Source organism: Musca domestica, unplaced genomic scaffold (genome assembly GCF_030504385.1).
Source record: "Musca domestica strain aabys unplaced genomic scaffold, Musca_domestica.polishedcontigs.V.1.1 6, whole genome shotgun sequence".
Classification (NCBI taxonomy): Eukaryota; Metazoa; Arthropoda; class Insecta; order Diptera; family Muscidae; genus Musca; species Musca domestica.
Window position 1 is genome coordinate 331,258 of NW_026712363.1, and position 27,706 is coordinate 358,963.

Genomic DNA, 27,706 nt, shown 5'->3' on the forward strand with positions numbered 1-27,706 from the left:
ATTTGACTTCTCGTGGTGCTTCTTTAGAACATTCCAAAATTCCTTAGCTGTCTTAAGCTTCTTGATATGAACTTTTTGAGATTCTTCCACCGCTAAACCGATATTCGCCCTTGCTTTTCCGTCACGAATTAACCATTTCGCATCAGGAGTACTTGGCACTTCTTGAACGATGATATCCCATAGTTCCCGTTCCAGCAATAGCAGCTCCATATTGAATTTCCAATTATGATAGTTGGAATTTGAAAGCTTAGGAAATTGCACATTTGTTCCATTCATTTTTGCCGTTAAAAACACGAAGTACTGATTTAAATTAGTTCTCGGAAGACGAATTAAAATTCCCGATATATTCCACGTAACCTCTGGGCCTATAACCTATTGGAAAATTTGACTTCTCGTGGTGCTTCTTTAGAACATTCCAAAATTCCTTAGCTTCTTGATATGAACTTTTTGAGATTCTTCCACCGCTAAACCGACATTCGCCCTTGCTTTTCCGTCACGAATTAACCATTTCGCATCAGGAGTACTTGGCACTTCTTGAACGATGATATCCCATAGTTCCCGTTCCAGCAATAGCAGCTCCATATTGAATTTCCAATTATGATAGTTGGAATTTGAAAGCTTAGGAAATTGCACATTTGTTCCATTCATTTTTGCCGTTAAAAACACGAAGTACTGATTTAAATTAGTTCTCGGAAGACGAATTAAAATTCCCGATATATTCCACGTAACCTCTGGGCCTATAACCTATTGGAAAGTTTGGAACACGCAGCGGTTTTATATCAAATAAACGGCTTTATTTAAGTTCTTGAATGGAATGAAAAATATATTTTTTATATAAAACATGTATACATATCAATGCCTACTACATTTCTAAACAAGGTAGATATATGATATGGTTATACATTGTACACCAACAGTTTTTATAAAAACAACAATAAAGGGATTAAGCCTGACCATTTTGCAACAACAAAATACTATGGTATACCGAACAAGCAAGCCAACACTGTTCCATTATTCACATCATAGACATAGACAGATACAGGAACCTCGTTAATGGCATACAGTGGAAAATTACACAAACCGTACCTAAATCCCATCCTTTTTCCCACTCCTAACACACGAAATATCACAAGTATACGATATCTTTGAAACCATAGAACCAATAGAAACATACAGAAAGAAAAGAGCCATTAATAATAGACACAGCCTGGAAATATTTCGCGGGATCTCTAGATCACGACGATTTTGAATTAATTACAAAAAAATTAGACCAAGCAATCTTAAATAATAATTTAAAAAAAAATAAATAAATGTTATTTTTACAGAGGTTACAAAACCTTACTCAAATTACAAATAAAATAACAAAATAAATTACGTTTTTATTTATATATAGAGTCTTGGGTTAAAAAGCTAAATCGTTACTAGGATTTATAAAACGCTGGTTACTTTAGAATATGGTTGCGTACTTTGGAGTCCTTTCTATAAAATATATTCAAAAAAAAAAAAAAAGATATAATCTGTACAGGTTCAATTTCTTTTGTTTACTCTGATAGGTTTAGGATGGAATTTAAATAAACTTCTCCCACCTAAGAGAACCTGCTTGAACTTATCGATCTTCCTACACTAGAGAAAAGGCGATTAATACTAAGAAGTATTTTTATCATCAAACTTTTGCACGGTCAAATTGATTCTGAGTTTTTAATTGGTGAAAATAAATTCAATTTCTCCTCAACAACTCAACTAACATTAGCAAAATCGAACTATGAATTAAATAATCCTCTCCGGAGTTTATGTGCTGATTATAATAAATTATACAATACGATTGCTTTGTGTTAACCTTTGCATGTCATACAAAACTCTATACTACGTTTATAGTTTGTAAAACAGTTGCCAGTCTTAGTTTCTGTGATTCAGTATTCGTATTGTTTAGTTTTACTGTAGTTTAGCTTACATATTTTATTTCTTTTTAATTGTTAACCGGCTGATGCTCTAATGTAGCCGGTTTCCCAAGTCTACTAACCCCCTATAATACGGACTATGGGATATACGTGCTCCCTTTTTGTCCCCATAACGAAAATTGCCTTTCTGTAATAATGCAATTATATATGGGTAATTTTCGATTTGCTTATTTTAAAATATTTTTCTGCCAATAAATAAGCATGGTATCATGATAAAATAAAGGTCTGGTCTGGTGGACTATCAAAACATATCTGAAATTCAAAGCTTTTAAGGAGAAACAATTTAAATAAGCTCAATTTGATAAAAACGCGTATATTAAAAAGCTCTGAATTGCATTGTATAGGAAAAATATGTAAACACCAATTTATTTTTGCAGAAATCTCTTAATATTTTTGGCACATTCTTTTACCATGCGAGGTATACACCAAACTGTAAACCAACATCTTGTTTCTGATTGTTTGTATCAAATTTACGGAAATTTAAATGTCAAGAGAATCTATATTTTTGCCATGGTGCCAATTTTGACATTTAATTTAACGGAAAAGTTGCTCGCCGATACGAGTATTATACGCATTTCATACGGTTGTTCTCATGGCAAAAAATACGATAAACACAATAGACTGTCAAAACATTTTTGGAACTCAACATTTTGAATGAAAAATTGTTTATAGTAATTAGTTAACACCTTTTTGCCACGTGGGAATGTGCACTGGGCTGGTGTTTTCCTGACAGGGACTCAATTTAACATCAGTCTAAGCACAAAACTGGCAAAGCAAAATGTGTAAAAAGCGTACAAACATTAAAAACCACAAACAACAACAGAAGAAACGCAATTTTATTTATTAATAACGTTGAGATTAAAATATTGCATAGTTCTAGACCGGATGGTACAGTTATTTCAAAACAATCTTGGAAAGCCATCATTGTAGACATCCAGTGTAACACGTCACGACCTTTTACAAACAGTAAACAAATATTTTGACAATATTAGGCGATGATATCTATCAATGACACCGATATTCCTTGTAACATGTTAGATTAGTCTATCTTGGAAAGCCATCGTTGCAGACATCAAGTGTAACACCTCATGACGCTTATACAAACAGTAAACAAATATTGGGACATCATGTTTCGATGTAAGTCTCAGTAAGTCACTAACAGAAATGAAGCTACGACTGCAATACAATGGGGGTTTTACGGAAGTAATAGGGCACTTCAAGGATTTTTGAAATTTTCTTGATATTAAGTTTGAGGCACAAATTTTCCACATAAAAAAAAAAAAAACAAGAATAAACCTGGACTTGCCAAATTAGAAGTTTCAGACGTGATAGAAAAATGAAAAACCAATTTTATAATCAACAAGGAGTCAAACATGGAACATACAACATTAATAAGAGTGATCTAGCAACATTTTACAAACAAAATGTATAGCAGTTGGTCTATGGAATTATAATAACAAATCTTGGAAACATTTGTTAAGATGTAAAAATCAGAAATGAGATGTCATGCAAATCAAATAAGGCAGGTTTCTTAAACAATACTGTTACCAGAACATCATTATTAGCTTGTTTTAATTTACAACCACCATCTTGAAATTCGTGAGGAAACAAAAGAAACGGACCAAAAATATTAACCAAAACGACTTGATGAAACAGAATTTGAATTGAATCATCGAAGCATCAGACCATCGAGCACAATATTCAACAAAAATCAAGATTCAGTAACAAAAGAAGACCTCTACTTTGGGCCCTTTTAATAACAGTCGCGGAAGTTTATTCTGTGATTATTAGTTACGCTTAAAAACATCTCGCGGGTGTTTCATTTCTTTCCCATTGACGTAACTTCTGCGATGAAAAAGCGATATCACCCGATTTCTAACGCTTAGATGTGATTTCTAAGAAACTTTCTGAATATTTTGTTGCTTGCAGCGTATAATGAAGTCTTGTCATTGTGTTTTTTAAAAACTCCTCGGAAAATATCAATAACAAACCAAGAAATTTGACGAGGAATGGTGACTTTTGTGAAACCATGGTTTCCTCATTTACCCCTGGCAATTTTCCTACTAATAAATAAACGTTGTTTTATAAAAAAATACGGATTGAAGCCTGTCTAAAAATAATTGGTTGAAAATTCTTGGTTTTCTTTTCATACTCCGACAGCAGCATATTTTACAAAAAAAATTTCTATGTGACTGTTGTTGAATTGATTTTTTTTTGTAGTTTTGCTCCTATTTGTCAACCATTTTAAATACGAAAGACCTACATAAGGTTGGTCAATAAGCCAATCTTATAATTGAGTTTGCTGTCACATTATTGTGATCTGAAATTCAAATAGATGACTCCCTTCTATACTCGCACCACGAATCTTTAGTTGTCCAATCTCTCAACAACTATTGTAGCAAAATAAACTCAACAAATGCGAGAATAAAATGGAATTTAAATCTTATATAAAGATAGGTTAGGTTAAAGGACGCGCAATTACCATTTGGTAACCGCTCCACTCGGAGACCTATAGGTCCATTGTGAGTGCTGGGCAGTGGCAGAGCAAGTGTTCGACTGTCTCAATTTCTTCTTCATCTTGACAGATCCTACAGTAGTCAATGTCGTCGCTATCCCATTTCGAGGTCATTGCCCTTACCTTACAGTGACCTGTGATGATACCCAACACAAACTTTAGATCCGGTTTCGACAATGACAGTAGCGATTTTGTTCTCTTCTCTGAGAGTGTGGGCCAGATTCTTTTGGAGATGGTGCAACCAATTTCGTCCAGCCATTTTTGTTGGATTCTCTCAGAGTAGTGTCTGTAGGAAGTGGCACTGTAGTGGTTTAACCGAGTTATCTACTTCAATGATAGTTGATTCGGATCCTAGCCTGTCCAATTCGTCTGCAGTCTCGTTATCTGGGATGTTATAGTGACCAGGAACCCAACAGAGCTTGATGGACAACCCAGTGTTTTCCAAGATTTTCGGCAGTTCAAAACAGCCCTAGACTTAATGGTAAAGGAGTTTAAGACCTTCAGTGCCGCCTGACTATCGACATATATAAGTTAACACCAGACATATTCAAATTCAACATTAGCAACCCAAAGAATTCATCAACCAAAGTATAAGCGTGTCATTTTGCTGACACTGCAGTTCCCACCGAAACACTGACAACAACATCCAACAGGCAGACAGCAACATTCCATCGCCAACACGAGCAGGTGTCCAGTATCATCTGGGTGCATGAATCCAAAGTATAAGTTAGGGTAGTTTTATTTCATTATTCACTTTGTAGTCCGGAACCTTAACCAATAAAGACGTGATTGCTTGCAGTAAGCAGCAATCACAAATTTTTAAAAAAATAAATAAATTAACATTGAATTAATTGGCGCCCGAGAGCAGGGACCTGTTTTTAAACAGGTACTCGAAACCCGAAGAAAGGATTTCCGACAAAAGTCAAGCCTTCAGGTGGTGCCCCAGTAACTTAATTGTGAAAAGGACGTAACGTTATGTTACAGCCCCTAAAGCCCGCGACGCGGATCACTAGATTACGGTAGTTTACAAATAAAAATTTTAAAAAAGTGAAAGTAAAATAAAAACATTGATACAAGAATTGTGAAAAATGAAAAACTATTAAAGAAAATAAAAAAAAACTCCTGAAAAATTAAAAAACAAAGTAAATTAAATTAAATAAAAAGTGAGAATTTAAAAAAAAAAATAAAAAAAAAGTATCAAAATAAAGGAAATTAAAATGATAATTACAAAATGAAAACTTAAAAAAAAAAAACTTGTGAAAACTTAAATGCAAAGTAAATTAAATGAAGTGAGAAATAAAAGAGAAACAATTGTGAGAAATTATAAAAAAAAAAGAGATAAAAATAAAGCAATTTAAATAAGTTTGAATGAATATAAATAAAAATAAAGTTAAGACAGAAATAAAAATTAAAATAAAAAAAATTGTTTGAACAATATTAAATATTTTAACAATTTATAAATAAAAGTGAAAAAAATCGGACACAACAAAACTTTGAAAACTTTGAAAGGACTAAGAAAAACGATCATCTCATCTCATCTCATCTCATCTGTACTAGAAGGATGCTACTCCAGACTCTAATGATGCTGCTATTGTAAGAATAACTTTAAGAATTCAAATTAAGAACAAATTTAGTTCCTAACATTTTATAGTTATAGTTATTTGTTACCTATGAAATTTTTTTTTTTGTTCCCAATACTGATAAATAACGTAACTTTGATAGCTCCACCTTTCCTTTTGATAAAGAGAAAAAATGTTAGAATCAGTAGATGATATTGCCGCAAAATTAAATAGAATTACGATAAATCCATCTTCAAATAACATGGAGACTCAAACAAGGGCAAACACCCTTACATCAGGTAGTTCAGCACTCACGGACAGACAAAGAAATGAAATCACACGAATGATTACAAACCTTTTGGCCGGACGAGACGAAACGTTTGACGATGGTAGTGACATACCGGTAGGAACAGTCTCCTCGAGACTGGAGGAACTGGACAAAGTTCCAGATATAGTGAAATCCTTGAGGGAATTTTCGGGAAAACCCGGAGAATTCAGCTCTTGGAGGAAATCAGTCGAAAGGGTGATTGATTTATACTCATCACGTGGTACCGGGAAATACTACGCAATTTTGCATACAATTCGTACGAAAATTATAGGTGAGGCCGATACTGCTTTAGAATCCTATAGGACTCCATTGGATTGGGCCAAAATACGCAAATGTCTGATGGTGCACTACGCGGATAAACGAGATATAGGTACACTAGAGTACCAAATGAATGTTTTGTGTCAGGGGCACAGAGGTGTCACAGAGTTCTATCAGGACGTCTATCAAACACTATCTCTAATTTTGGATAAGGTTTCCTGCCTGGAATTGGACGACGGTAGTCTCAGAGCCATGACGAATACATATAGAGAGAAGGCACTTGATACCTTCATAAGAGGCCTGAACGGCGACCTTCCTAGGCTGCTCAGTGTCAAGGGTCCTACATCTCTACCAGAGGCTCTACATCTTTGTTTGAAGCTAGACAATATGGCATTTCGGAGAGATTATGCCCAGAAGGGAGGCCATAGACAGGAACCATTGAGGATGTCAACTGGTTCGAAATTTTACCCAGAATTGGCAAATATTCCGACTCATAGGCCTAGAGTATCCCCAGCTTTTCCATTTCCGAACAATTTGAATATGCAGAATCAGCGTCCTCAGTTTGGGGGACAACCATTTGCTCATCGTCCTCAGCAATTCTTTCAGCGAAATCAGATGGGAGGACACCAAATCACTCGTCCTTATACGGGAACCCAGAATTTTCCTCAGAACCAATTTAGGCAATTTCCCTCACAATTTTACAATAACCAGAGTAAGCCAGAACCCATGGATATTGACAGGTCAATACAAGTAAGACCCCAACAGAACCAGAATTTTAAAAGACCTGCCCAGTTTTCGGTACAGACTCCTATGAATAAGATTCAGCGTAATTTTCATGTAAACGTGGATAATCAATACCCAGATATTGAGAACCAATCCCCAAATATCGACGATTACCGAGACAACAGTGACTATCAGCCAGTAGACGAAAATGACACAGGGAATTACGGACAACAGGATATAATACCGGACGATTACCAGGAACGTAACCCCGATGACATTCCAGCCAACTTCATAGATATGAATTTTTTAGATTAAACTGTTCCTCGTTGCCATACTTTCAAGTCAAAACGAGGGACGGGAAGACATTAGACTTTTTATTGGATACAGGAAGCAGTAAAAATTATATAAGACCAACTTTGGTCCTGAGACCCAAGTTGAATGACAATAGGTTTAGCGTAAAATCTGTAGGCGGCGATGTGGAAGTTTCACACCACACTCTTCTTAACATGTTCGGCGTCAATGACGTCCCACTAAAATTCTTCCTTCTACCTGGTTTGGTATCTTTCGACGGGATTTTGGGGAATGACAGCTTGAAGGAATTATCGGCAGTAATTCATACTTCCGAAGATTATTTCCAAGTAAGAGGTGGCAAGAAAATTGCCATTAGACAGAGAATATCCCAGAATGTTAATAGTCTGGAGCTGGAGGCTGATCATCTATCATTAAGTCAGAGGAGTTCTCTCAATAATATTGCAAGGCAGCACCGGAACCTGTTCTCAGATCCGGATGAGAGATTAACATACACCTCTGTTGTGGTTGGAGAAATCCGAACTGAAAACGAATCTCCAATCTATACGCGAAGTTATCCTTACCCAATGGCATTAAAAGATGTCGTGGAGGAAGAGATTCGTCGTCTCCTTCGGGATGGCATCATAAGACCATCCAGATCCCCGTACAACTCCCCTATTTGGGTAGTGCCCAAAAAGGAGGACAGTTCTGGTCGAAAAAAATATCGTTTGGTCGTTGACTTTAGAAAGCTCAACGCCGTCACCATACCGGATAAATATCCGATTCCCGAGGTGACGGAAGTCCTATCTAACCTAGGGGGGAATCAATATTTTACGGTCATTGATCTTAAAAGCGGTTTCCATCAAATACCCCTACGGGAGGAGGATAGACAGAAAACCGCATTCTCAATCAACAATGGCAAGTACGAGTTCACGAGACTGCCATTTGGCCTGAGGAACGCGCCAGCAATATTTCAGCGAACGCTGGACGATATACTCAGAGAATTGATTGGAAAAATCTGTTTTGTTTACATCGATGATATTATCATCTTTGGCAAGGACGAGAAGTCACACGCCGAGAACATAAAGAAAGTTTTCCAAACACTAGAGTCCGCTAATATGAAGATCCAGTTGGACAAGTGTTCATTCTTTAAACAAGAAGTGGAATTTTTGGGATTTATTGTGTCGAGGGATGGTATAAAAACCAACCCAAAGAAAGTGGAAGCCATTCTTAATTTCCCGATTCCTAAGACACTTAAGGAACTTCGTTCTTTCCTTGGCCTCTCGGGCTACTATCGAAGGTTCGTAAGGGGATATGCCGATGTAGCAAAGCCGCTGACATCGCTCCTCAGAGGGGAGGAAGGCAGAATTCCAAAGACAGCTTCCAGTCAAATTCCGGTGACATTAGATGTTTCCGCCGTAGAAGCTTTCAACGAGCTAAGAAATGCATTGGTTTCAAACGATGTGATACTTGCGTATCCAGATTTCAGAGAAGATTTTGACCTAACGACGGATGCCTCCAGTGTCGCTCTTGGAGCAGTGTTGAGTCAAAAGGGAAGACCAATTGCATTCATTTCAAGAACTCTGGATGAAACAGAGGAGCATTACGCCACAAATGAGAGGGAAATGTTGGCCATCATATGGGCCCTCACTACCTTGAGGAATTATCTATACGGATCGAAGAAAGTTATAATTTATACCGACCACCAACCCCTCACTTACGCCATTAGTAACAAAAATAGCAACGCGAAGATGAAACGCTGGAAATGTACTCTGGAGGAATATAATTACGAATTGCGGTACAAACCCGGAAGACAGAATGTCGTAGCAGATGCTCTGTCTAGAACGGTACAGAAGGACAATAATGCTATTACTCCGATTAATTCACTGACTCCCACACAGCATAGTGCGGAGAGCTCACCAGAGACCCTTATACCCAGTGTTGAGTCACCCATTAATGTTTTCAAGAACCAGCTTCTCATAAGTGTGGATGACACATCAACGTACCAGTTCAATGTTGTTTTCCCAAGCATCCACCGACACACAATTACTGAACCACATTATGACGAACGAAAACTTCAAACAATCTTGAAGAGGTATTTGAACCCGTCTGTAATTAACGGAATCAAGGCACCCGAACAAATAATGGGAAAAATTCAGAACATTTATCCACTCCATTTTAGCCAGTACAAATGCAGGTTTACTCAGAAGGTAGTAGAAGATATATTATCAGAAAATGACCAGGAAAGAATAATTATTGATACCCACAATAGAGCCCATAGGAACGACAGAGAGAACAAAACACAGATTTTGGAAAATTATTATTTTCCGGGGATGTCGGGAAAAATAAAGCGAATTATAAAACTGTGCACGACGTGTAAGAAAAACAAATACGAGAGACATCCCAATGAACCTTACCTTTGTGAGACGCCTATTCCAAATTACCCAGGTCATACTATTCATATTGATATATTCTCTACAGATAGGAAATTAGTTCTGACCTCCATTGACAAATTCTCAAAGTACGTTAAAGTGAAAATACTAGACGGAAGATCTACTGAGGCTATTAGAAGACCACTGAGGGAATTATTATTCTCTTACGGAGTTCCGAAGAATGTGGTAATGGACAACGAACCGTCTCTAAATTCCAGTTCGATATTATTCATGATGAAGGACGAATTAGGAATAAATATTTTTACGACCCCATCCTACAGGAGCGAGGCTAACGGACAGATAGAACGCTTTCATTCTACCCTCGCTGAGATAATGAGATGTTTGAAAGGTGATGGAACATCCAGGAATTTTGAGGAATTACTGGAGAGGGCTGTTAATGAATACAATCACTCGATTCACTCCACGGTGAATAGAAGACCTGTTGATTTGTATTTTGGACGCACAATTGACTTTTCTCCACAAGACATAGAGACTACCAGACGGAATATTGTTGACAAACTCAGACAGAAACAGGCCAACGACTTGACGTATCATAACAAAAAGAAACGACCAGTTAAGGATTATATTCCCGGACAATTAATTTATGTAAGCAACAACAAAAGGTTAGGAACGAAACTAAGCGACCGTTACAAAGAGGAAATAGTTAAGGAAAACCGGAATACCACCGTTTTGACCGAAAGCGGAAGGGCTATTCACAAAAGCCATATTAGAAATTAATAAAATCCTAAATTTTACAGATTGTTTCCTGGAAACGCCCTGGCTGACTTCAGCATCCTCGACTACTCGAACGCAAGACTCATTTCAATTCATAATGGAATAGCAAGGAAACAGAACGGGACATTTAAAGTAATTCATTCAATAGATCTTGAACAGTATGAAAACCTCACTCGTGAAACCGAACACATTCTAGACAAATTCGTGAACCTAGACCATCCTCTCCGTCCATTTATGAAGCAACAATTAATTGACATCAATGGACTATTAGACCGTCTGATGCCGCACAGAGAGAAAAGATCGATAGACTTCATAGGAAGTGCTTGGAAGTGGATTGCAGGCAGTCCAGATAGTCATGATTTTCAGATCCTAGAACAGAAAATTGGCAATATTTTGGAAAATAACAATAGACAGCTGATAATAAACCAATTAATTTCGGAAAGAATAACTGAAATAACTAATAAGACGAATGAAATAATAAAAAGGGAAGGGTGGAACGATGAAGTAGTATTCAAAATCGAAAGAAAACTTAATTTTATTGAAAAAGAGTTACAGAACGTAGAGTTTGCAATACAGTGGACTAAAGCTAATATCGTCAATTCATTTCTGCTTTCTAAAATCGAAATCGATCAAATAAACACTGTTTTTGAAAAATATAATATTCCTACTTATTCGATAGATGAACTATTAACTTTTGGATCCGTAAAAATTGTTACAAATAAACGAGAAATTTTGTACATCCTTAGTATCCCTGTAACTCAAGAAGAAGTTTGTAAAGTATATTTCATAAAACCTATAAAAACTGGAGATGTAATTGATAAAATTGAATACGAAAAAATTTTGGAATGTAATAAAGAATTATTTGGAATAAAAACAGAATGTAAAAGTAATTACGACATAACAATTTGTAATAGAGATAAGCTTATTTCATTAAGAAATGATAATTGTATAACTAATTTGTTCAAAAGTAGAGTAGGGAAATGCACCCAAATAAACAACGAACACATACCAACAATTGAAGAGATCGGATCGGACTTGCTCTTGCTGAACCAATATCAAGGCGCTATCAGTGTAGACAACGAGCAGATTTTTTTAAACGGGACTTATCTCATCAAACATTTCAACGTCACTATAAGAATCGATGGCCACAGTTACAGTTCAAGAGGAATAAGTGCCAATAAACCTCTTCCCGCCTTTTTGCAACCAAAAGGTCCAAAAGACAAATTAGAAGAAGTAATATCATTGGAGCTGCTTAAACAGTTGAACGTAAAGAACATCGAACGAATGCGATCTATGGAAACCAAAGGTACCTTAGCAGTCGGCATCGGTTGTGTTTCTGCAATAATCCTTACAACTATAACAATAATATCACTGAGAAGAAAATATGCAAAAAACTCCGAAAATAATAATCTGAAAATCGAAGATGCCCCAGGAGATGAAATAGAGATTGCGGAAGTAAATTTACCTACAACTTCGAAAGAAACTAAAACATCCAGCATTTACAATATTCATTCATCTTGAACAATCGGGACGATTGTATTTAAGAGGGGAGGAGTTAACACCAGACATATTCAAATTCAACATTAGCAACCCAAAGAATTCATCAACCAAAGTATAAGCGTGTCATTTTGCTGACACTGCAGTTCCCACCGAAACACTGACAACAACATCCAACAGGCAGACAGCAACATTCCATCGCCAACACGAGCAGGTGTCCAGTATCATCTGGGTGCATGAATCCAAAGTATAAGTTAGGGTAGTTTTATTTCATTATTCACTTTGTAGTCCGGAACCTTAACCAATAAAGACGTGATTGCTTGCAGTAAGCAGCAATCACAAATTTTTAAAAAAATAAATAAATTAACATTGAATTAATTTATAGTCACCGGACCGCTAACCTCAGTATTCCTCGTGACCAGCAGGTCTGTGGCCTTTTCGACCGCAAAGATTTCCGCCTGGAATACGCTACAGACGTTTCCAAGCTTGTAGGATTTACGAACATTAATGGAATCACAGAATACACCAGCTCCTGTTCCACAGTCCATCTTTGAACCATCGGTATAAACAGCTATGTCGCGGAAAGGTTGGTTGTTATGAACCCAGGCGCCTCTGTAAGGTATGTGTATGTCAGGTGAGTCAAAGCTCAACCGTGGTAAAATATAGTCACTTGTATTGGCTACCACTTCCACATTCCTTACACGTCTTAAAATCGCAGAATGTCCAAAGGGTTAACTTCGCCATTCGTTTAGTTCTCTGAGTCGATGAGCACTCCTGAATGCCTGTTCCTATACATGTCTGCTCGGTGGACTTAAGCACAGTAGGGTGTAGTTGATGACATATGTGTCAGGGTGAATAACTATCTCGAGGAGCTTGCCGCCTTCTTCCATGCGAGAAATATGAAAATATCCGCCACTAAATCGATGGCCACACTATTTACCACATGGACTGCGGAGATGAGAACACAGCTGAATGTGCAGGTCGAGGGGCACATAATTCCGACCACCAACTACCCCAAAATCCTTGGGGTCACATTCGATAGCATGCTCAAGTCTTCCGCGCAAGCCACAGTAGGAACAGGGTCCTCAAGGCGCTAGCCGGCAGCACTTGGGGTGCGGATAAGGAAACCTTGTTGATCTCTTATAAAGCGATAGGTCGGTCTGTAGTTAGCCAAGCGGCTCCAATACGAGTGCAACGCAGTGGAAAAGTATTCAGACCTGCCAGAATGCCGCCTGAGAACTGCAACAGGGTGCCTCCTTATGACTCCTCTGGACCATTTACATGAGGAGACGAAGGTTCTTCCCTTACGTCAGCATAATCATATGCTTTCGTTGCAGTACCTGCTTGGGTGTTATCGTGGGAGTCACCCTAACCCCCATATGGTGGATAGAACTCCCCCACCCAGGCGTGTCAGGAAGGACCTGCATGATCTAGAGAGAGAGGTCCAGCGATATAAGAGAGAGCCCCTAGATCATGAAGCATATCAAGCGGGTCTGAATATCATTCATACTGATGCAGTCGCAGAGGTAGTTAATAATAACAGTATGAATGCCATACTCGGAGTCCACCCCCCCCCATCCATTGCAGCTGAAGAACGTCGGCTGCCTAGGCAAACCAGGGTAGTTTTGGCCCAACAACGTTGAGGATGGTGCAGCCGTCTCAATTCGTATTGGGCACGAATTGACGAAGATGTGCGGAACGCCTGCCCAACGTGCGATACAGGCCCGCACAATATGCTGCACCTGTTTAATTGTCCAGCCAAACCTACCCAACTCCGTCCAGAGGATCTATGGCTACAGCCCATAAAGGTAGCGGAATTCCTAAACCTGGACATTGAGGAAGAACCGGATTAGTCAGGAAACAAACAACGACAACAGTAGGGTGTCCAGTGCGGCTTGATGTGTGCTCCTGAAGGCACCCGTTATTAGTAGGGATGCGGCTCTTTGAACTTTGTCAATGCGTCGTAAGTAGGTTGACTTCTTCAAGGAATGCCACCATACTAGAGCTCCATAGGATATAAAGATAAATTTAGGAGTAGATTTCTACAATCTTTTCAAATTTAATACACATGCTAGAAAAGCGCTAAATTAGGCACAGGAAATTTTTATTTTATTCTAAAAAAATTTATAAGACACATTTTTGCGATGATCACATTACTGATGTTTTACAATACTTCATTAAGCATGTCACCAACTATTGTGTAAGGCATATCGATTTTCGAAAGACAAATGTTGAGACCTTACATCGGAAAAAAATTTAAGTGTATTAACAAGAGACATTCAGGTTATGAAATTTAAATTATTTATGAAAATTCAATGATAAAGTGTTTGTCAACATATTGGTGCAACATTTTGGAAAATTTTAATCTGAGATTAAGTATTCATGATAATGTTTATATGATTGAAGCATTTAACAGCCAATTACAAAAGTGAATCATTACCTTAACTTTTTCCCATTTATCGTCGACATCTTGCAACCAACTAAGAAGTAATCGACCATTATATCTATAACGTGCATTTCTTTCTTTGTCCTCCTGCTCGTGAGATAAAATGTTGTACACCTCATCGTCTTTCATATATGAACAGGCTGAGAAGGGTAACAATTGGCATGCCATATTTCTAGCAGCTTTAGTATGTATACGTAGAATTTCTTGTTCTACATTTAAACAAAGTTTTTCTCTCTCCACGATATGTCGCTGATGTAATTCCAAACGATCCCTATGTTGAATCAAATATATATCTTTCATTTGGCTTGATATGTTGTTTGGGATATCTGGCGCTTCAAAAGTTTTAGTGGACTGAAGCACATAATTCTTGGTATTTAATAAATATTCAGTAAATCCCTGTGGTGCTCTTGGTTTGACAAGCAATACATTCTTCCATTTTTTTTCGATTTGTCTACGTATATTCATATACATTTGAAAACAATTAGTAAATGGTAAATCGTGCGGATGCGAATCTGAACATACAACAATATCGTTATTTCCTGTATTAGTCTTTACATCTTCTGTCTTCGCTCTTATTTTTCTCTTTCTTGGATGTAATTCGACATTATTCGTTAGAACTTCTTTTGATGACGAAGTAGATGAAGTTGAAGGACTTGGGAGATTTAAAATATTATCGTGTTCAAAGGAAATATTTTGATGTGTGGGACTTCCATTTGCATTGGGATATACTGTTTTGCTGTCTACTAAATCATTAGCGGTTGATGATGCAGGTGAAGGTGAATTACTCGGAATTTGTGGAGAGGAATTGTTGGAATTTCTGTCACTAGCAGATAAACCCACCCTGTGCGAACTTCTCAATACCCTCAAATTTTTTTCTTCATTTAACTTGGTATTGGAGTTTTTCTCATCACTAGTGCCACATGAATGGTTAAGTTTTATTGGACTGTCTCGGGGGCTTGTGTTTGTTGTTGAAGGGTCTCGATCATTTGAATCAGTGTTAGATGCCACAACATATGGCAATGCTGGATTTCGAGTCGCATTCAATTTGCCAGCACGAGATCCAGTGCAATCGGAATCTATTGCGCAATTTTGTTGGGGAATAACAATTTTCAACGGTGGAACTTTTAAACAACCACTGCAAAGGGGATCGCTTTTTGAATCATCGTCGTCCACTTCAGATTCTAACGATTTACCTTTAATTAAATCATCTTTATCGCTTGTATTGATACTTTTATTTAGAGCCGAATTAGACTTTGTATTATTTTGTTTGACCGATTTTTCCACTCTATTTGCAACACGCTGGTTATTAGGCTGTTTTATATCTTTCATAACCTCCAACTCTTTGCGTTTCTTCTTTCTCACGTCGTCTGCATCATCACATTCCTCTTCGTCTATATCAGAAAAGTTTCGCTTCAGTATATTAGATGAAGTCTCTGCCGAATTAACTATGTCAAAGCTTCCATCCTTTTTATTTTCGGAATGTAATTCTTCTGGTTTATCTTTACCATCGGTCTTTTCAGAAAAGTGAGATTCGTCGAAATCATCGTCTTTTTTATGTTCTTTACTTTTTTGAGTCGATCGTATGTTATCTGAAAAATATTAAAAGTTTGTTTTGTTAATTAGGCTTATTTCTTCTATCGGAATGAGTTTCCTTTATGTTTTAAAATATGCTGCAAAAATTAGGGAGGCAGTTTAAAAATTTGCAAACCGACTATAAAATAACTTTTTCGCTTTGTTAGAGAGATAGATCAACAATAGAAATCAGAATACTTATTACATTTAATGTTTTTCCTTTTTTCACCTTTTTACATGGTAGAATTATTTTTTCTTTTCTACCATGCCTTTTTATATTTTAATAAAACAAGTGTTGTTCGAGCATGAGGTCTTTGTTGTTGTATTTTTTTATTTTTCAATATTTCGAAATTCGATTAATTTCATTTAAAAAAAAATTTTCTACAATAAAAATAAACAAAGTTCGACTTATATAACACTTGTAATATAGTAGTGTTTTAGTACTTATGTAATAAGGGGGAGATTCTTGTACACAAAACGGTAATATAATGTCGCAACAGCATATATTTTGCTAAATTTCAAATGTACGGAGATATGGAGATATATAAAGTTGGATGGTATATATCTTCAGAAGTGCATATTGGAGGAATTCTGAATATATCAAAATGCTGTGTTATATTTACAAACGCCAAATCAAGAATTTTGCTGTGGGAATTTTTCACACTATTTATTTGATAAAGATGTAAGTCACACCAACTATTTATAACATCAAATGTATACTGGGTACTGTTCATTTCGGATGGCAAAGGAATCAAAGCTTCAGAATCTGGCATTGGAAGCCACCTAATGGAAGGCATATTAAAATCACCAAGGATCAGAATGCGATCGGAATCTTTCATTTTTTCAGTGATTATAAATGTTAAGTGAAGATTAAGGGGGAATATAAGAGCAAGTTACAAACAATTTAGATTTGCCAAATTCAATGGAAACACCAACAAATTATATATCAAGAAAATCATTAAGATCAATTAAATTAGTGGTATATTTGGTATTAACTGCAATAAGGACGCCACTACCTTTTTTACAAACACGATCTTTTCTAAATATTTCATATTTTCAACATAAAATTTCACTATTTAATATAGATATTTTTAACCAAGTTTCGGAGAAAACCAATACATTATAATTGAAATCAATACTATCAGTATATAAACTGGTTAATTTTGTATTAAGCCCCCTTACATTCTGATAGCAAATAGAAAATGAGTAATTTAATTTTTTGGCATTGAATCTGGTCTAAGAGGCAAATGAGCTAAATTATTGGATCTCTCCACAAATTCTTTAATAAAAGCCCTAGCAGGCCAAAATTCTTTTAAAATCAACTGTACAAAAATATTTTCAGGCACAACGATTTTGAAAGAAGATCTACTTTCAGAAAATGCAGATCGGAGCTTATAATATCTAAAAAAGTAATCTCTCTCAATTTTTGATTTTATATAAAAGCTTATATCATCCACCGTTGTTTCTGGTGCAAACCTTGATGCAAATATCATTTTCATGGCGGGAGCCATAGATAATGATCTTTGGACAGGTTGAGTTTTGCCAGTAGCAGTCTCGGGACGATCAGTAGTGATAAGTGAAGGAAGTGATAATTCCTTTATGTCACGAGTAGATTGTGAGGTTTTCTTAAAAGCCTCACTATCAATACTCATAACATCTGGATTATTTACCCCTTTACCCATACCGCTGTTATGTACTGGAACTGGGTGTGTAACAACACTGGCATACGACTGTTCACGTCCAGTCTCAGTTGGTTCAGTGATATTAACTGAAACCGGTTGTGGAACAGTGTTCTCCACAGAAACTATTGCTTTGCGACTAGGCATTCCCTTAGTTGGTGCCTTTTTCGCAGCCCTTTTGCGTTTCTGGCCAGAAACCGACGGTGACGACACAAACTCATCTAATTCTTGGTATTTCTCAAACAATGTAGAGAAATTCTCAAATCGGAGTGGTAGTGAGAAAAAATCTTTTTTCATCGATGTCAATTCCGACTGCAAATCCTTTACAAAATTATAAAAGTCTGCAGAGAGTATCCTACATTGCAACACCAACGAACACCAACATTATTTCTCAATCCCACGGCGGCCGGTTCTATGTACCGGATTGACTCGGAGGCATATTTCTCCGACCAGGGGCCGCCAACCCAGCAAATACATGTTCGTGTTCGTCCATTTTTCCGATGTGGGAGCAACATCACCGGGAATGTTTGCTCCGTATTCTCTTGGTCCGAGCCGGGATCGAGACCCACCCCGGACCAGATCGGTTTCGGTGAGATGCAACGGATGCATAGAGTGGGTGCATTTCTGAAATTGTTCCGGCCTAAACCGAATACAGGAGTATAGCGATAGGGACTACATTGCTTCCTGCTGCGTCAATGTAGACCCCAGTGAGTCTTCATCTTCGGCGTCCTCATCGTCGTCGCAATATGAGACTCCCCCGCAATCTCCTCAACAGCAATCTACGCAGCAGTTGACGCCACACATTGCTGTTCAGGTTCCGGATAATTCATCATTTCTCCAATTTAATTGTGATGGTCTCAGAGGTAAGATCAACGAAATTGTAAGCTTTATGAGTCGGAAGAACATCAAGGTCGCAGCGATCCAGGAAACGAAGCTGAGTACCACCTGCAGGCTTCAAAGTTGTGATGGATACAACGTACTGAGGAAGGATCGCTCCAGAGGTGGAGGTGGAGGATTAGCGTTCCTATTGCACCACTCTGTCCAGTACAGACCTATCTCGCCTGAGCTTGACTCTAGTGACCCGTACATGGAATGTATGGGGGTAGCGGTCAAGTGTGGAACCGCCGAGGTAGAGGTGCTCAACGTGTACATTCCGCCGTTTAATAGCTGTGCCCCACGTTATATGCCTAATATCAGTTCACTACTGGTAGGCAATAACCGTCTGGTGCTAGGGGATTTCAATGTCCATCATGAATTATGGCATTCCGTCCTAGGTAATGGCGCTGGCTGCGCAAATTGATAGCATGGCGCTGGCTGCGCAAATTGAAAGCTCCACGTTTTGCACAGTGAATGAGGACGCGCCCACCAGAATAAGGGGAGACGATATCCATCGTGTCCCCAGGTCTGACGAATGACGTAACTTGGCAATCAGTCATTTCTCTAGGCTCAGACCACCTCCCCATTATTATCGCCATCAACAGATCACCCGACTTCATTGACTCTGAACGCCGCACTTTCCTTAACCATGGGAAAGGTAATTGGCAAGAATTCAGAGAGTATACCAATCGCCGCTTCAGAGAACTGCCCAATCCATCTGATGTTAAGGTAGCGGATAGGTGTTTCCGTGACATCATCAAAGCTGCAGCCGCTCGCTATATACCTGCTGGTCGATTACCTGAAACAAGACCAAATTTCCCAGCAGAGACAGCGCGACGAGCGAGATGAGCTTCGCCGTACTAACCCTAATAACCCCAGAGTCAGGGAACTTACTCTGGAGGTAAACAGGTTAGTAGGTGAGCATAAGCGGAAAAAGTGGTTAGTACATCTGAAGCATTGCAACATCGGTACCGGAACGAGTAAATTGTGGGCAACGGTTAAGTCGCTCTCGAACCCTGGGAAAAAGGACGATCGGACATCTGTCTCATTCAACGGCGTAGAAGTGACAGGTCCGAAGAGGTGCGCGTGTTATTTTAACCGGCAGTTTGTAGAGCACCCCGAGAGTGACAGGGCGAAGAGAAGGATCCTACGCCGTGTACGATCCCTTCCAGCCGAGGAGGTACCACCACAATTTACGTTGGCAGATGTTGCACAGGTCATCAGAAGCGCAAAGACATCCAAAGCGCTTGGTCCTGACGGAATCTCAATGGTGATGTTGAAGCAACTGGATGAACCAGGAGTTAAGTATCTTACAAAGCTTCTCAATCTGTCGTTAGCCACCCTAGTAGTTCCCGATGCCTGGAAAATTGGCAGGGTGGTCCCGCTACTGAAGCCAGGCAAGGATGCCAGCAAAAGTAATTCATACAGGCCGATATCACTTTTGTCACCAGTAGCAAAGACGCTTGAGGCTTTACTCCTCCCCAGCATAAGAGAGTGTTTCCCAGTTGCCGATCATCAACACGGATTCCGGAAATTTCATAGCACAACAACAGCTTTACACGCCATTTCCACACATGTCAGTAGAGGTCTCAGCCAGAACAGGCCGTGCGATAGAACAGTTATGGTGGCACTTGATTTATCAAAAGCCTTTGATACAGTCAATCATGCCACACTGTTCGAGGACATTGAGCGCACCACCCACCGGCCAAGTTTGAAACGTTGGATAGTAAACTACATGTGTGGACGCCAGTCGTACGTGGAATTCAGAAACAAGAAGTCGAGCATCCGTAGAGTTAAACAGGGAGTTCCCCAAGGTGGGGTGATATCTCCGGAACTGTTTAACCTCTACCTTTCTGACATTCCACGCCCTCCAGACGGCATAGAGATTATAACGTACGCAGATGATTGTACGCTCGTGGCGTCCGGACCCATTATTGATGACATTTGCGATCGGTTAAACGCTTACCTTGTTGATCTTACCGCCTTTTTCACTGCGAGGAATATGAAGATATCCGCCATTAAGTCGACGGCCACACTTTTCACCACATGGACTGCGGAGATGGGGCTATCCTTGAATGTGCAGGTCGATGGTGCAATTATTCCGACCACCAACTACCCCAAGGTATTAGGGGTCGCATTCGATAGCCTTTTTAAGTCGTCCGCGCATACCACAGCTATCTGCGACAAGATTAGAAGTAGGAACAAGGTTCTCAAGTCACTGGCCGGCAGTACTTGGGGAGCTGATAAGGAAACCTTGTTGACCTCTTACAACGCGATAGGCCGGTCTGTGGTAAACTATGCGGCTCCGGTGTGGTCCGCCAAAGTCAGTGCTACGCAGTGGAAAAATGTACAGTCCTGCCAGAATGCCGCCCTTAGAACCGCAACAGGGAGCCTTCTCATGACACTTGTCGATCACCTACATGAGGAGGTGAAGGTCTTACCGGTGCGACAGCATAACAAAATGCTGTCAATGCAATACCTGCTTGGGTGTTATAGACAAAGCCATCCAAATCACCATCTTGTGGATAGGCAACCTCCGCCCAGGCACGTTAGGAAATACCTTCATGATCTAGAGAGAGAGGCACAGAGGTATAAGAGAGAGCCTCTAGATCAACAGGCCTATCAAGCGGGACTGAATAGTATTCACTCTAATGCGGTCTCAGAAGCCATTGAAGGATATAGAGTGAATACTGTGCTAGGATCCTCTGCAACAATATTACACAATTCAAAAGGGCACGACATTTAATTAATTTAATTATAATTATTTCTTTTTTAATACACAAGTTACAACCATATTTTTCAAGATTAGATCTGTAGCTGGAAATTTTTTTATTTATTTATTTTAATTTTTTAAATTTTTTTAATAACATGTTCAACGACTTTTGACATAGATTTGACAAATCAAATGACTTACCAGTTTTCGACACAGGCACTATTCGTGCAACCTTCCACGCCCGCGGAAAAGTAGATTTCATAAAAATTTAATGTAAAAAATGCAGGAAATGACAGGAGATGTATAGAAATATAAGTTAAAAAAATTTGACTGGCAAGCCATCAACCTCCACAGCTCCCTCAATGCTCTTACAACATCAGAATAAAATATGCAATAAAACCGAAAAACTCCATCTAACCCTCACTATCAAGAGATTGACCAGGTGCGCCCATAAAACGTGAGTTTCCACTGCAAAAATAATGATTAGCAGCATTGACATCAATTGACGGAGCATGATTACCTCCCAAAACACTAAACTACTTAGAGATTTCCACAGCTTATTATTATTCATACGACCACGTCATTATAGAACTTACGCCTCTCTTTCCTCATCACAGCTTTACAACGATTCCTATTATGTAGATTTATTTGTCAATTTTGTTCTCTTGATGGATCCAAAATTAAATTTGAGTAACCATGGTAAATGAAGAAAAGGGTGTTCTAGGTTTTGTTATACGGTGGTCCAAAGAATTTTCTGATCCATATATAACAAAACAGTTATTTACGTCTCTCGTTAGACCTATATTAGAATACGGTTCTGTTGTATGGGATCCTCAATATGCAATATACCAGCAAGTTAAAATTATTTAGAATGCCTACATTTAAAAGCCGACCTTCAGATTTCCATCTAGTAGAATTAATGTTCCGTATAGAACTAGTAGATACTTCCAATTAATTCATGCCGATTTTCACCGCACGATCCCACGGCGGCCGGTTCTATGTACCGGATTGACTCGGAGGCACATTTCTCCGACCAGGGGCCGCCAACCCAGCAAATACATGTTCGTGTTCGTCCATTTTTCTGATGTGGGAGCAACATTACCCGGAATGTTTGCTCCGTATTCTCTTGGTTCGAGCCGGGATCAAGACCAACCTCGGACAATGTGTCCCCAGGTCTGACGAATGACGTAACTTGGCAATCAGTCATTTCTCTAGGCTCAGACCGCCTCCCCATTATTATCGCCATCAACAGACCACCCGACTTCATTTACTCTGAACGCCGCACTTTCCTTAACCACGTGAAAGCTAATTGGCAAGAATTCAGAGATTATACCAATCGCCGCTTCAAGAACTGCCCAACCCATCTGATGTTCAGGTAACAGATAGGTGTTTCCGGGACATCATCAAAGCTGCAGCCGCTCGCTATATACCTGCTGGTCGAATACCTGAAATAAGACCAAATTTCCCAGCAGAGGCAGCGGGATTAGCAAACGAGCGAGATGAGCTTTGCCGTACTAACCCTAATAACCCCAGAGTCAGGGAACTTACTCTGGAGGTAAACAGGTTAATAGGTGAGCATAAGCGGAAAAAGTGGTTAGTACATCTGAAGCATTGCAACATCGGTACCGGAACGAGTAAATTGTGGGCAACGGTTAAGTCGCTTTCGAACCCTGGAAAAAAGGACGAAGGGACATCTGCCTTATTCAACGGCGTAGAAGTGACAGATCCGAAGAGGTGCGCGTGTTAATTTAACCGGCAGTTTGTAGAGCACCCCGAGAGTGACAGGCGAAGAGAAGGATCCTACGCCGTGTACGATCCCTTCCAGCCGAGGAGGTACCACCACAATTTACGTTGGCAGATGTTGCACAGGTCATCAGAAGCGCGAAGAGTACTACGTCGTATCAGATATCTTCCCGCCGAGGAGGAACAACCACAGTTTACGATGAGTGATGTTGCAAATGTCATCCGGAACGCTAAGTCATCCAAAGCGTTGGCAATGTCGAGTACCCAACGAAAGTTCTCAATTTGTCGCTAGACACCCACATAGTGCCCGAAATCTGGAAAATGGGCCGGGTGGTCCCGCTACTGAAGCCAGGCAAGGATGCCAGTAGCAAAAACTCATGAGGCGGTACCCCTCCCCAGCATTAGAGGAAGCTATCCAGTTTCCAACCACGGATTCCGTCCACAACATAGTACCAAAACAGCATTAGACGCCATTTCCACACATACTAGTAGAGGACTGAACCGGTCAATCGGAATATCCTCGCCCTCCAGACGGCAAAGAGATCGTAACGTATGCGGATGATTGTACGATAATGGCGTCGGGCCCAGTGGTCGATGACATATGTGAAAGGCTGAACCCCTATCTCGCGGAGCTTGACGCATACTTCCACGCGAGGAATATGAAAATATCCGCCGCAAAATCCACGGGCACACTCTTTACCACATGGTCTGCGGAGATGAGAACACAGCTGAATGTACAGGTCGAGAGGAATTTAATGCCGACCACGAACTACCCCAAGTTTCTAGGAGTCGCATTCGACAGCATGTTCAAGTCGACCGCGCAAGCCCCAGCTATCTGCGACAAGATGAAAAGTAGGAACAAGGTCCTCAAGACCGGTAGCACTTAGGGTGCGGACAAGGAAACCTTGTTGACCTCTTATAATGCAATAGGTTGGTCTGTGGTCAGCTATGCGGCTCCAGTGCGGTCTGCGAATACTATTGCTACGCAGTGGAAGCGCATCCAGACCCGCCAGAACTCTGACCTGAGAACTCCGACAGGGTGCCTTCTCATGACACTAGTGGACCATCTACATGAGGAGGCGAATGTCCTTCCCTTACGTCAGCATAATCATATGCTTTCGTTGCAGTACCTGCTTGGGTGTTACCGTGAGAGTCATCCCAACCATCATATGGTGGATAAATCCCCCCACCAGAGGTGTCAGGAAGGACATGCACGATCTAGAGAGGGAGGTCCAACGCTACAAAAATGAACCTATAGATCAAGAAACCTATCAGGCAAGTCTGAGTGGCATTCATACCGATGCAGTCGGGAATGCCATTAGCAGTTATAAAATTAATTCCGTCTTCAGAGTCCACCCCATCCATTGCAGCTGAAGAACGTCATCTGCCTAGACAAACCAGGGTATTTTTGGCGCAATTACGTTCAGGATGGTGTAGTCATCTCAATTAGTATTGGGCACGAATGATGAAGATGTGCGCGACGCGTGCCCGGCGTGTGATACAGGTCCGCACAATACGCTGCACCTTGCACAGCCAAACCTACCCAACTCACTCCAAAAGATCTCTTGCTGCAGCCCATTAACATTGGATCATGGCCTACATTACTCCCGGAGCGTTGACTGGAACCTTATAGTTTATTCCGACTACGATTTTGCAGGTGATATTCGAAAATCAGCAACAGGTATGGTAACACAAATGGGAAAATGGACGGTTTCATGGTTATCACAGCAACAGAATATTGTTGCATTGTCAACAACTGAAGCAGAAAAAATTGCAGCATTAGAAGCAGTAAAACACTTGTTATGGACAAAGCGTTTTATGGAAGAAGTATTAAACAAAATCAAAGCATTATTAAACTAATTAAGAATCCTGAGTACTATAAACGCACTAAACACATTGACGTGAAATATCATTTTATTCGTTAAGAGTTATTTTAAAAGTTCATATTTGTCCCGATTATTTAAACTTTATTATACTATAACATTTAGCGAAAGTGTTATTGGAAATGTAATATACTGTACATAATTTGCATTGTCGTTTGAATTATTTTGTAACAAAGCATGTCATGTTAGAATAGCTATAAATGCATTAAAAATCTGTAAAATTGTCATCGGTCTATTCAAATGACTACCGAAAATTTCAACTGCTTAACTGAGAGATCCTCTAGATCTAGAAGTCAGGTGGGTCTGAATAGCATTCATACCTAAGCAGTCACAGACACCATCAACAAGTATAGTATGAATGACGGCCTCGAAAGCCATCCCCCAACCATTACAACTGAAGAATGCCCGTTTTGGCATTACAAATGATATCAACACAAATGGTACTATTTTGGAAAGGCCGAGTGTAGGCTATAATGTAGTATGAAGATCTTAATACCCCATAATTGGTCCATTTTCGATTTTTGGGGAGTTTTTCAAAAAATTCCGGTAAAAATACCAATTTCCTTGTATTGCACCAGAAAGGATTGAATCATATGACCCTTTGTTGTACAGGTATTTCCATAAGCTTTCAGTTGAAACCCACATGTACATATCGGTTTTGAGGAAATCAGTACATCCCTAGATTTACTTTACTATTTCTAAACCGTTAATCGGAATAACGGGTTTCCTATCCTCATTGCAATAAAAAAAACATTTTCTTGAGGTAGGTGCATACTTCCCGAGATATGGAATTCAAAATTTTAAAAAGTAGTTTCCTTATATTTTGTATTAAATTTAAGTTGCACATATCCTAGAGAAAAACTCAAGGCCACTTAAAATCAACTTGGGTTCGGTGTTGGACCGGAGGAGAAATTCTCAAGCCCCGGCCGAAGGCCGTCAATTTGAAAAATAATTAAACATAAAAATAACTTAATTTGGGATTTTTTTAAAAATTGAATTTTTACTAATATTTAGAATCCAATATTTCGGGAAGCATGGACCCACCTCCCAAAATGTATTCTTTTTGTAATCAGGATGCAAAAACCTACATGTAGTGCGTGACATTTCAAAGTTTTTAATTCGATTATCGGTTCAGAAATAGCAAAGTAAAAAAGTGTATTTTTGGAACTTTGGAATCCTCGGGATGTATTTATATCCGGGAAGTATTTATATCCGCCCGATAATTTGCGCTGTGATTAAGATAACAAGACCTACCTTCGCTAAAAATTCCAGCATTTTTCACCAGCTGGTGATAAACTTCATTTTTTTTCGAAACTTTCCCGGACCAGACAATTTTGTAGAACTATCGACAATCAAATAATAATTACTGGCCAAACATTATGACTTCATATTTTTTCCCAGGAAAAATAAATTTTTAATTGCATCTCTATTCGACTCGCAATTATTTACTGGTAGTCGGTTGGTAAGCTGCTTTCTGGTGTAACAGAACGTGCATAACAAACCCTATCCATTGCTCTGTTCCAGAACTGCAAGAATGTAAAAGTTTGTATTACGATAACCGATTTTCCCTTTATGATATCGGACATAATCGCAAAAATAGTATATTCTGGCAGGTACCGAAACAGAGCATAAAATTATTTATTCTTTTTTTTCAAAATTTATTTGTTAAAGATATTAGCGTGTCAAGCATTTGATTGCAATTCCGTGCTTTGATTAGAAAAAAAAAACATTGAATACCTGATGAAGCCGTCATCTGAATTAGTAGAGCCATTTGCTGCCTTTCGGACATGGGTGTATTTGGATTTGGAGCTCCCATACTCCGTGGTCTCGGTGGTGGCATTTTGTCTTCTATGTATAAAATTGTAATAACCAATTGCTCAATATAATTTACATTGGAGCATTATTAAATTTCATCGAATCAGACAACGGCGCCACTCGATATTTGCAGCGAAGGCGGCTTATTATTTATGTCATAGTAGATTAACAAGGTACCCCTGTCTACCCAACTGGTGGCAATTTAGTTCACATAAGTTGTGTTCCAGAACCTACAAATTAGTACTAAGTAGTGCTAATTCTGTTACAACGCGTTCCCGTACTCCAAAAACTAGCAAAACTTGCAGCTCTCTAGAGAAAAAAATTGGCGCTAAGTGATGCACATTTCTGCTTGTTTTAGCTAAATGAATTTGGCCGAGCAGAAATCTGCATTGTAAATTTGACATTTAATTGGTAGGGTTAACAAGGTTGAAAAATGTATTGATATATTTCAATGTTCGCGCGTCACAACAAATGTAAATTAATATTTGTCGTGCAAAAAACAAAAAGAGAAAATATGGAGCAACTGATTATTCACTTTTGGATGATTCCAGGAGTGAAGAGGACTGGTTGAATGAGGAATCAGACGAAGAAAACGTATTGGAAAACTGTGCAAAATTAGTGAAAGATAAATTGAGAAATTAAGCTTAAAATGAAAGATGTTCGCTTATTAATGCGAACATTTTCTT

The 27,706-nt window shown here is 39.0% G+C and overlaps 1 protein-coding gene across 2 annotated transcripts in view; it reads right to left on the minus strand.

Moving 5' to 3' along the window:
• Positions 1 to 27,152, minus strand: part of LOC101890616 (uro-adherence factor A) — a 36,954-nt gene extending 9,802 nt beyond the window's left edge. For both annotated transcript variants that reach the window (XM_005189356.4, XM_005189355.4), the window contains exons 1-2: positions 26,943 to 27,152; positions 14,734 to 16,328 (exon numbers count right to left, since the gene is read on the minus strand). In XM_005189356.4, coding sequence (XP_005189413.1) covers positions 14,734 to 16,328; positions 26,943 to 27,045 — 1,698 coding nt within the window. In that variant the 5' untranslated portion in view covers positions 27,046 to 27,152. The remainder of the gene's footprint in view (positions 1 to 14,733; positions 16,329 to 26,942) is intronic.
• Positions 27,153 to 27,706: the final 554 nt, after the last annotated feature.